The 12,362-nt window shown below is 35.1% G+C and overlaps 1 protein-coding gene across 7 annotated transcripts in view; it reads right to left on the reverse strand.

The window, feature by feature from the left end:
• The window catches only part of CACNA2D1 (calcium voltage-gated channel auxiliary subunit alpha2delta 1), a 498,274-nt gene that overhangs the window by 41,276 nt on the left and 444,636 nt on the right, over positions 1-12,362 (reverse strand). For 4 of the 7 annotated variants that reach the window (XM_053897403.1, XM_053897402.1, XM_053897400.1 and 1 more), the window contains 4 exons: positions 9,948-10,009; positions 5,965-6,041; positions 4,656-4,676; positions 3,920-3,980 (listed from right to left, as the gene is read on the reverse strand). In XM_053897403.1, coding sequence (XP_053753378.1) covers positions 3,920-3,980; positions 4,656-4,676; positions 5,965-6,041; positions 9,948-10,009 — 221 coding nt within the window. The remainder of the gene's footprint in view (positions 1-3,919; positions 3,981-4,655; positions 4,677-5,964; positions 6,042-9,947; positions 10,010-12,362) is intronic. The other 3 variants (XM_053897405.1, XM_053897401.1, XM_053897404.1) reach the window with 1 other exon arrangement.

The following is a 12,362-nucleotide window of genomic DNA, read 5'->3' on the forward strand; positions in this document are numbered from 1 at the left end:
TTGCTGAAGTGAACAATCATTTTGTACAAATTGGGAACCGGAACTAAAAGATATGTTTATCTTTCCTGTGAGTACAGGGACATCTACCATATTTTCCACATTATCTAACGGTAAAGCTCAGAAAGTCAGTCTGTGTGGCCTCCTAGTCAATATTTGGGAGAGATGAATGAAGAAGCTTCCTAGAGACAAAACACAGAACTGAGACGGAATGAGAGTCTTATCAATATAGCACATCTAATTTCAAACTCTTCTTATTCTGTTCTTTTATATTCTCCTTTCTAGCTAAAACTGGTTTTAGCAGTTTAAGACGCTCAGTTACTTATCTTGACAAGTGGTAAGATTGCAGGTATTATTAATAATGATTTTTTAAATATTCTTTACATATTTATAGATTCTACAGGCACCAAATATATTTATTCAGCACCTACTCTGTGTCAGGCAATGGATGTGATGTTGGGTACTGAATAGTAGATAAGTCAAATAGATTGAGTTGTGGCTTTTTTGGGGGAAAGTAAATAACATTAAATGGGCCAGTAAAGGAAGTATAGTATTCTATAAAGCAGTCAGCAAAGATGTCTGTCTAATCCAGTGAAAATGGGTATGGAATTCCTAGATCAAGGAGCTTTGAAGTTGGGGTTTGGGAAGGGGTGGGGTGTGTCTAAGTACAGTCCAAAACAGAAGAGAAAATTAGAGGAGAAGAGGAAAAAAAAACAGCACATGTAGGAACTCAGAGAAGTTTAGTGTGGTTGGAATTTAAAGCAGAGGTTGGCCAACTGTTTGCTGAAGGGCCAGATAATAAATGATTCAGACTCTATGGGTTATGAGATCTATACCACAACTAATCAATTCTGCCTTTGTAGTGAAAGCAGCCACAGACAATTCATCATCCAACAAGTATGGCTGTGTTCTAATAAAACTTTGTATAAAGCAGGCAGTCTATAGGCTGTAATTTGATGGCCCCGGATTTAGTAGAGTCTAAGGACCACACTGTTAACTGGGACCTAGTAAGAACAGTTTAAAGCTGTGATATAAAATACAGATTATCACCAGGACACTACTGAGCTATTGGTTCATATTTAGCAGACAAGAAACATAATTTTATTCACATTCTAGAAACTCTCTCTAGTTACAGAAATGAGACCAGACTGGAAGGAAAGGGGGATTTGGAGAAGTGGGGAGATTAAGTAGGAAGCAGCTGCACCAGTTTAAGTAAAGAGAAAGCACTGGCCTGAATGAGAACAAAGGCAGCAGAGTTTGGCAGATATACTTGATACTGTAAAATAAATTCTGTTTGACAAGACTTGGTGACTGATTAAAAGTTAGACACAAAGGGAAGGAAGCAAAGACAAATGCTTAGGAGACACTGACTTTGAAACACATTGAAGAGATAGTCTTGTTGTCTTCCATAAACAGGAATGTCTCAAATTGTGTAGGAAGACATTGTTTGATCCTATCTTGTAATGTAATGCCAATAAACCACATATTATGTTTGTTTTGTTTCTAGGTATCATGGCCATCTTGTGGATTTCAAAAGCATTGCCCCAAACTACAGACATCGGATAGATGGGTGGTATGTCTATAGACACAGAATAAGAGACCTTAAGCTAGCACCTTCATGTAAGTAATCTGCAGAAGAAAAGAAGCTCCTTAAAGAGACTGAATATGCAGCCGAGGGAGGGAGGAAGAAAATCAGAACAGCAAGAGGAGGCAAAGAGTACTCAAGAATTGTGGGATGGGCAGTATCAAACACTGAAGGAAATGCAAGGAGGAGAATCTCATGAAGCCAAGAATATGCTTTATTAACAGAGATGTACCTTATATGTATTCCCCATTTTCAAGAAGGACCAAAAATTCAGGTATCCTTAGGATTACATACAAATTAGTTTGAGGGGTGCCTGGGTGGCTCAGTTGGTTAAGCGTCTGATTTTGGTTCAGGTCATGATCTCATGGTTTGTGAGTTCGAGCCTGACGTCAGGCTCTGTGTTGACAGCTCAAAGTGTGGAGCCTGCTTCAGACTGTCTCTCTCCCTTTGCTCCTCCCCTGTTCTCACTCTGTCTCTCTCTTTCTCTCAAAAATAAAGAAACATTAAAATAAATCTTTAAAAATATTAGTCTGAGTTACTCTTTAATTTTATGAGCTGTCTGTGGGTTCCTACAGTAATTTCTTTAAGAAGTATAAAATGTAAGAAATTAGTAATACACAATTCTGAATCTATGTTCTTCAACAGTTTAGCCTAGATTAATAGAATTATGTTAATTTGAATATTATTTTATGTGCCTGCTACAGAGTGTGAATCAAGAACTAAGGAAAGACGAAAAACAAAGCTGGAGGCATCACAATTCTCAACTTCAAGTCATATTATAAACCTGTAGTAATCAAAACAGTATGGCACTGGCACACAGACAAATAGATCAACAGAAAAGAATAGAAAACACAGAAATAAACCCACAACTATATGGCCAATTAATCTTCAACAGAGCAGGACAGAACATCAAATGGAAACAAGACAGTCTCCTCAGCAAATGGCGTTTGGAAAACTGAACCACTTTCTTACACCATACATAAAACTAAATTTAAAAATGTATGAAAGACCTAAATGTGAGACATAAAACCATCAAAATCCTAGAAGAGAACACAGGCAGTAACCTCTTTAACATGGCCCTAGCAACTTCTTTCTAGATAGGTCTCCTGAAGCAAGGGAAACAAAAGCAAAAATAAACTACTGGGACTTCACCAAAATAAAAAGCCTCTGCACAGTGACGGGAGCAATCAACAAAACTAAAAGGTAACCTACAGAATGGGAGAAGATACAATTACTGATACAATTCAACACCTCCCAAAATGAATAATCCAGTTAAAAAATGGGCAGAAGACATGAGTAGACATTTTTTCCAAAGAAGATATTCAGATGGCCAATAGACACATGAAAAGATATTCAATATTATTCATGATCAGGGAAATGCAAATCAAAACTACAATGAGATATGACCTCACACCTGTCAGAATGGCTAAAATCAACAACAAAAGAAACAACAGGTGTTGGTGAGGATGTGGAAAAAGGGGAACCTTCTTACACTGTTGGTGGGAAAACAAATTAGTGCAGACATCTGGAAAAGAGTATGGAGGTTCCTCAAAAATTTAAAAATAGAGCTACCCTACAACCCAGCAATTGCATTACTAGTTATTTACCAAAAGAATTCAAAAATACTCATTCAAAGGGATACACTCACCCCAATTTTTACTGCAGCATTATCTACAATAGTCAAATTATAGAAACAGCTGAAGTGTCCTTCGGCTGATGAATGGATGAAGAAGACGTGGTACATACAGACAAAAGATTAGTCATAAAAAAGAATGAAATCTCATTTGAAACATGGATGGAGCTGAAGAGTATTATGCTAAGCAAAATAAATTCATTAGAGAAAGACAAATACCCTATGATTTCATTCTTATGTGGAATTTAAGAAACAAAGGATGAAAAAAGAGAGAGAGAAACCAACCAAGAGACTCTTAAGTATAGAGAAAAAAACTGATGGTTACTAGAAGGGAGATGGGTGGGGCAATGATTCAAATAGATGATGGGGATTACAGAGTAATCTACATCATGTACAGTGTGTTTGTGTGTGTACTCACAAATGCAAATACCCAGCTCTTCATTATTGATGGATACACTGTTATTTCTAATAAGAGCAAAGTCTACATCTGTCTTATTCACTATTGTATGCCTGAATCACAACATTGCTTAGCCTACAGTAGTTGCTTACTGAGCGAATGAATGAATAGAATGAATAGAATACTGTTGCAGTTTTAAATTATTGCTTCCCTTGGCTTCATAATTTGGCATGGGTCTGACTCAGAACTGTTACCAAAGACTTACCTATCCACACAAGGTATAGGAAATATATAAAACAAAACCAACCTTGGTGCTATGAATGTGTAGCCAGATTCTTCAAAATTATCCGGCTTCAGTGTTTCTGAATCTGCAAAGATAACATTACAGGATTAGATAAGCAATCCACAATATGCATCCTGAGTTTCTATGATAGTAGGAAGATAGTAGAATGATAACCTATTAAGGGGGGGGGGGGAGGTGGTGGTGAAGTACTTGTATCCTAAATTGAAACACATCAATGAATGTAAAGGTTCTCAATACTTCATAATATAATTGCAAAATACCTTTTAATTCCATAACACAAATTACACCAGTTATATCAGAAAAAAATGCTGTCTTAAAAGTTTCCCATTTACTCACCCTACAGTAACCAATCTTTTATATCAATGTTGCTTCAGAGTCATTTCATTTAAAATGTCAACATAATTTTTTTTATCAATATTATGGTAAAGAAAATGATTTCAATAAACTCATCAATGTCTTTAGTGAATTAGTAACATTTTTCATATTAGATGTAAATTAGTAAGAGGAAGCATACAAACACACAAGTATTTACTGCCTCAGAAAAAACCTGAATGTGAAATAGGCTGCATATGAAAACACAAGCATATTCTCCCCCTTTTTTGCCGCTAAGGTTTGAGCGATCATGGAGGAAAATCTAGCAGATGAGAAGCACAGAGGATAATATCCAATAGGAACGGAAATATCAGTGGATATGTCAAGTGTACTAAACAAAGAAATTGAGCAACAAGAAAATACTTGCCCTTCATTTTGCCCTTTTTTGCTGTGAAAATCCATCAGAAAGAGAAAGCAGGGAAACAAAAAAAAAAGAGGGTAAAGCAAAGGGGGTCACAAACAATATTTTATTCAATGACTTTCTTGAATAAAAATATTGTGCATAGATCAAAGGTTTATTTATGTACAGCTGTAGTCTGGGAAAAAAAAAGACATCTTTTGAAGACTGGAAGGTATATCCTGTCAATTACTACTAGAGCATCCTCTCTGTACTGTGGTTATTTCAAGGGTCTAGTTTGCAAAGTGTTTAGCACGGGTGCAATACCGGTGATGTTACCCTCTATTCAGAAGCATTTACCAAACATCAAAGACCAACTAGTCATCCCGTCATTTATCGAGTGAAGTACTAGCTCATGCAAAGTTGCTGGTTGTCAAAAGACCATCATATCTATCTATCAAGTGAACGTGTAAATATAAAGGTATAAATTAGCATAACGAGGGCGAGGATTGCAGAAAACAAAAGAGAACTGACAAGGGAATGAAAGAAACAGTAGTTTACTTCAGGTCAGATGTAAAAGGTATATATACACATAATGCTTTTTTACTTATCACAACAGCAAATTTAAGTTAGTAGTAGTAAGTGATGTGCAAAGGATATGATGGTCATTTTACTTCACTAAATGTAGTTACCCCAAACAAAGATTAATAAGGACTTTAAATATGCACTAATGTTAATAGTTACTCCACATTCCAAATGATGCTTTAAAAAAATAATTCATTTGAGCTACTGAAGACATTAATTTAGATTATGAGAAGGAAGTTAATTGCCAAGCCAAAGACCAATGCAATTTCATTTATTCAAACAAAGTAGATGTGGAGCACAATATTATTCTTGCCAAATGCAAAAAAAAAAAAAAAAAAAAAAAAAAAAGAAAGAAAGAAAGAAAGAAAGAAAAAAAGAATTAAAAAAAAAAGATAAAGCCTTATTAGCACAGTACCATGAGTAGAGACTATGCGATGCGAAACATTTTGCACCAGCTAGCAGACCCTCCAAATGACAGCGACAGAGGACACAGCACGGCAATGATTCTATGAGCACAAAGCAAGGCAGGGTAGGATGGTGGGGATGCCAGTGAGACTGGGTACCTGCTCATATTCTATCCACGTAGAATATTTCTTGTTCCTTGCATGTTTGGAATGGGTTAGAATCATTGCTGTAGATTTGGTAGTAACACCTACTAAAATGTATAGGCCTTGGGCATTCTAAAATCTAGACAGATTTATACATCTGATACTACGAGATAAATAGACTCTGGGGTCGCTTTCATAGTACTTACATCTGGCCTGAGTTATTGTCTCTTCTATTTTGGCTTTTATATAGTAAAAACTGTAGGTTGGTAATACCAAGGCCAAACTGCAATAGAAACAAGAGAAGCATAAACACAAACAAACAACTTAAAAAAAAAAAAAAAAGACACATCCAGTTAATGGAAAATCCAAAGATCTTCCTCATGGGAAAGAAGAGACATATTACTGTGACAGGAAAACGCATTCAGTAAGTAGAGTACTTAATTCGGTCTTGCCATCCAGAGTCATCCAGTTCTCTATCTCGTAGGGAATCAGAAGAGACACCAAGGAAAATAAGCTACTAAATGTGCCCATGAATTCACCGAGAAAGAAGTGTGATGTGTACTGTATTTTCAGAAAAGTGTACTGAAATACTTCAAGTGTTGAAAAAGAATATTAAGGTTATGTTTAAAGAAAATAAATATTACACTAACTGCATACCCTTTCATGAAGTATGCATTATGTTAGAGTGCTCTGTAGCAAACATCCACCGTTTAACGATCATAAATGGTATTATCATTTTTACTACGCAATGCATAAACCCATCTGAAACATACCCCTTTGAGGGGTGAAATACTGACCATTTAAGACTCTAGTCTTTAGGCAAATTCCCCAGTGTCTGCTGATAAGAAAATTCAGATTAATTCCTAGCACTAAGAAAGGCTGCCTGCTCATCCTATTGGTTCTTCCTACAGAATATAAAAGGGGTCAGAATATTTGCACAGTATGCAGTTTCAAATAACACAACTGCATATGTGTAATTCTTCCACCCCTGAAATGGCTAATATATTTGTGTAGGACATAACTCATGATTCCATATCCACATTTACAGTTGCGAATAACCTTTGCTATGCTTTAGTACAGAAGGAAACTTAAGAACTAAGGGTGCAAAAAAATGAAGGTACAGGAAGATTCCCTGACCTAAGTATTTTCAAAAAGTGATGCGTGATTAATGTGACCAAGTGACTCCTTTAGCACTCATTTTTAATACTTAATCTAAAATTTAGCAATGCACAGGAAAAGGTGTGCATTTCTAGGCTTCTGAGTATTTACATGCACTTGCAGATCTTAAGTCACTAAAGCTGCATGTTTCCCAAGCTTTTGAGAATGTGCAACTATAATCTCATTATCTGCTTTTTTTTTATGGACAGTACAGGAGAGGACAAAATATAAAATTCCAGGTTTTCCTTCTTATGAAAATATATGTTAAAAATACAAAGGGAAAAAAAGCAAGGGTTTATTTCCTACAATTTATTTTTGCAGTCAAGATAGCAAAATGAGTGGATGCTTGTTACCTCCAATTCCCAAATCTTTCTCCTTCATTAAGTAATTCATAGACTATCCTTATGGGGAAAGGTCAGAGAAATAAAATGTTATGTAGATTTAATGAAAATCTCCCCATTCATTTTATAGGTAACTTCCTTTAAGTGGAGGGAGAGATTAAAATTAAAATAAGCAGTGAAATTAGTCTGAAAGCAAGATGACCTTTCATGATTCACTTGCCATTTATAAAATGTAGAGTAGAATTACTGAGCATTTGAAGATTGTCTCCTACAAATTCCTCTCAAGGGAAATTAGGACATTTTTATTGCTCCATCAGCATTTATTGCTAAGAGAAACTTCTAATTAAAACCGATAACGTTATATCATGTGGCTGCTGCAGTGTCACTCTCTAAGCTTGGGTTACATCTCATGTACCATAAAAATAGTGTTGAAACTCCTGAGGAACACAGGAGAAGTTTTAAAATTGACATATCAAATATACATTTTATTGGCTGCATGTCTCAGGTTGTTATTAAGAGCTACACCTCATTTTATAGAAAAATAGTTACACTTAATTTAGTTCCATCTCAAGGCAACGGTTATTTCTTCAACCTATAGCCGATAAGATCTTTACCAACATTTTGAGTCAATGATGTTGTCATATGCAGTGTTTGCTGTCTCCCTCCATATAAAATCAACAGACCAAGGCTGCTTTATTTTCTCCTAGGGATTAAAACCTAATAAAGCCAGCAGCCACCAGGTGGATGATAGAGCCCACGCAATATTTTTGTGACTCACATAAACATGGTTAACAGAGTTAAATGGAATGTAACGTACTTTTCAGCTCAATCATTTGTCTCTATGAAACTAAATTCATCATTAAAAAAAAAGCATTCTATTAGAATCATTACTTACTATATTTCAAACTGTAATACCTAAATTACAACAAAGCTTAAGAAGGCATAAATCACTACATGAAATTTGGTACTTCATTCAGTAAATCAAAACATGCCAATTTCCCCCTCCCCCTCTTTATATAGATGTTATATTTTGTTCTCCATTGTTGTTTGTGAATTTATTTGTACAGCGATTCAAGGGAAGCACTTATAATGAAAATAGACCGAATTTGGCCCAAAGACGTAGATTTGGGCAGCAAATGTTTGGAAAACATGACAAAGTGGGCAAGCTGGGGCCACAGAACAGTGACTGCATGAGGAGGGTGGTGAGAGGCATGACAGGCAGGCTGTCTGGGATAGAAACATGAGGTGAGAATATCTGCCTTGGAAGTCCAGATTTAAGTTGGAGTAAAATGGGAAGAGAATAAATGTTTGTGAACAAGGAGCAACATACTCAGAATTGGGGTATCAATCTGGCCACGTTCGGTCCCATCACGGTTTGTGGGAGGGTAAGGGTATGCATGTAGGGGGCATTTGTGAGACTCTTACAAACACATTTAAACAAATTATAATGACAATTTAAAATACCCTCAAAGTATGATTATGACTGCCATCATTGTTGACTCATTGTCAGGGTTACAGGGATAGAGTTTTTCTAACTTAAAATTTGTTCGTGTAAGAAAAAAGGAAGAGAGCACATTCCCACACAGTGAAGAGGAGATAAACTGAAGGATCAGGTGTTAAAAAAATCATCTATCTCAACGCTATTAGAGTGTGCTCCACAGACCTGGCTCATTTGCAAACTATTCCCAGCTCAGGACCAGTTAAGTAGAGAAATTGAGAGTAAACATTTAGAAAACTTTTCAGTAATATGACAGACTAACTTTATGTCTGTAAAATCTATTAATAAAAACTTCAAGCTTGAATTTTAAAACCTTCTTAAAAGTTGACTTAGTAAATAATTGTTGTTTTGTTCTACATAAGTGTGGGTATGTCAAAAATAGCATCAGAAACCGTGATCTATGTGACTGTACAGTGAGCCAGGAATTGAAATCTTATAGGACTGAGAGGAAGATGATGTAAGATTCAGAGAGAGGGATTTTAGGGAAGAGGAAGAGAGAATGAGTAACAAGGAAATATCCATAACAACCTCAGGATTATGAGCCTGTAGGATGTAGGACCACAGGGAAAGCCATGACCTCAGAGAAGAGTTACACGAAGAAAGCGAAGGAAATGCTCAGCTAGTGAAGAATGGAGAATTTTCAAGACACTACAGGGTATTAGCCTGTCCAATTTTCCAACGCTCAGTCCATTGGTGTGATCGGGATATTACAGACTTGTCACTAGGGAAGGTAAATTACCAACTGAGCATTTTATATCAGATCATACTTTGAGGTGGTTTTATTTTTAGGTTAATTTGCAAAAGGTAAGTAATGTAAACTAACTGAATTTAAATGAGGAAATCAGCGGAAGTGATGACTACAAATGACTAGGGCATTTTGTCAACATGTATTACTGCTAACAGCAATATATACAAATAAATCAAATAGATTTATATCACATATGTGTTCATTTCCAAATTTTATATTCCTAGCTTTTTTCCATCTTTTCCATTTTGAAAAATCAGAAGCTCTAATTTTAATACATTTCTGCATTGGAAAAAATAACTTTTCTGCTTTAATTACAATGAAAATGGTTTATGAAAATGCAAGGACTTAATATTCATCTATTATGAAAATTGCTACTAAAAATAGGTGAAAGACACAGAACTGAATACTCTGGTATATGATGCATATTTAAATCCAGTTAATTACCTGTAATCTGTGCCATTCACAGGAGTCCATGTATATGTCCTGTTCCCTTTGTCAATGTATCTCTAGAAAAAAAGTTTGATATGGTTATCACCTTATAAATTCTATGTGAGTTCATATAAAAAGCAGAACGCTAAAATCTATTTATAAATACTGTGGTCATTCCAAACCTTCCTTCACAAATGTCTGCTCTAGTCTACATTTATTTGTTCTGTTAAGGGTGTGTGTGTGTGTGTGTGTGTGTGTGTGTGTGTGTGTCTGTGTGTAAAGCAAAATTTTAGCACAAACATAAACATCTGCATCATAACTTTTAAAGTCTTTTTAGTGCAAAATATTAGTAATTCATGCTGAATTATAAACCTCAAAACATTGGAAACATTTTTTAAAATACAATTTTAATAATAAAATAGGACTAGGATATGTTAAAGAAGCCTCAGATATTTCCATAGTAGACAGCATTTATAAGAAACTGGTAATATCAGGACAGCAATGTACTGTTTGTACATCCAAATGTATGATTAGGATATTATCATTCTTTTTTTTTTTTTTTTAATTTTTTTTTTTTTTTTTTTTTTTTTTTAACATTTATTTATTTTTGAGACAGAGAGAGACAGAGCATGAACAGGGGAGGAGCACAGAGAGAGGGAGACACAGAATCTGAAACAGGCCCCAGGCTCTGAGCTGTCAGCACAGAGCCTGATGCGGGGCTCGAACTCACGGAGCGTGAGATCATGACCTGAGCTGAAGTCGGACGCTTAACCGACGAGCCACCCAGGCGCCCCAGGATATTATCATTCTTATCAAGCCATTATTACAGTATTTAGCATAAGAGACGAATTACTTAGTACCACTGAAGGTTAGAAAAAAAAAATGAAATCCACCAGGGAAAGGAAGTACAGAGCAAAATAACTTGATGGATATAGAATCGTTCATAGGTCACTATGGAATACTAGTAAAGAAATTATCATTCTTTCTTCCATTAGGTATAAGTGATGGCATTAGGTATAAGTGATAAGTGATTAGGTATAAGTGATACATTTGTTTTAGTTATCTCCAGCTTTATTATCCTCATCAGAACAGTAATATTCACTGAAATGTTACTTGGTGTTCGGCAATACACTAATCACTTTAAAATCACTATCAAATTTAACTGACCGCTGGACTAAATACTATTATTTTCTATAATTTATTGATGAAATAAAAGTATCTAAGTCTTAAAACTTAATTTGGGAGAATAAAGTAAATGTATAATGCCAGATTCATTTTGTAACAACCATTCATGTTGTCTCCATATATCAAATATTCCTATGATTTACTGTATGTGTGTAGAGGACAGAGGCAGGAAGAACAGGAATTATGAGGTTTTTAGACTAGTAAAATTCTTAAAAAAAAATAATGTTCACATATTTCATATTAGTGATAAAAAATATGGCAAAAAATATGGCAAAAAATATGGCAAACTAGGAAAATATCAAGGTGACTCAAAACAAACAAAATTAATGTATAACTTGAGGATAGAATGTGTAGGTCAAAGAGTTCTCGTTGGCAGAACGACATGTGCCAACATGGAAGAGTTGGCACAATTGTTGAATGGTTTACATCTTTCCTCGAGGAGTAAGCGGGTCACGAGTATGGCTAAAGTCTAAGTAAAGAGAATCGACATTTCAACAATGACTGCAATCGATATACACCTCCTCCTGTCTTCTGGTACTGGGGACTCCTAACAGTATTAAGTGAGAAAAGCCACCTGCTAATGAATGATCCCATTTGGATCCTAGCTCCACCCTAGACAAAGATCTGCTGAGGAATTCAAGAAATGTATACATTTAAAAAGGATAACAATGTGAGGAAAAGGATGTAAGTTATATACATACACTTAAATTTCCAGGCTCCAAAGCCTCTGGATTCCATATATTTTTTAAATACTCAAATATGTGAATGTCTGTGTATTTACTCCACATGTGACTGATAATGGATAGACACACTGCTCATATACATAGTTCCTCCACATCAGTATCAAACAATATGAGTTTATTACTTATTTGTACCAGTGATTTATGGGTATAGTTGGGTTATCTCTTGATTTAGTTTCAGATTTAAATGCAAGGCAATTATAAAATGCATAAATAGTGATGGAAGATACACCAAAAAAAAAAAAGTAAATAACTAAAACACCAAACAAAATAATATATGGAACCCAACAATTAGAAGATCTGCATGTAGATATCATATAACACAGCTATTACATATTTTCTTCAATTCTGCATGATGAAATGGCTAAGAACATGGCACAACATTAAATTGTGTTCTATTTCCTAAGATGATAAAAAATGGAGACATGAAATATAATTTTCAAGAATATAGTTATTAATGTAAAACATCAAGAAACTTAAAGCAACATGCTTTAGAAAAATTAAA

Source organism: Panthera pardus, unplaced genomic scaffold (genome assembly GCF_024362965.1).
Source record: "Panthera pardus isolate Hobbes unplaced genomic scaffold, ASM2436296v1 HiC_scaffold_8, whole genome shotgun sequence".
Taxonomy (NCBI): Eukaryota; Metazoa; Chordata; class Mammalia; order Carnivora; family Felidae; genus Panthera; species Panthera pardus.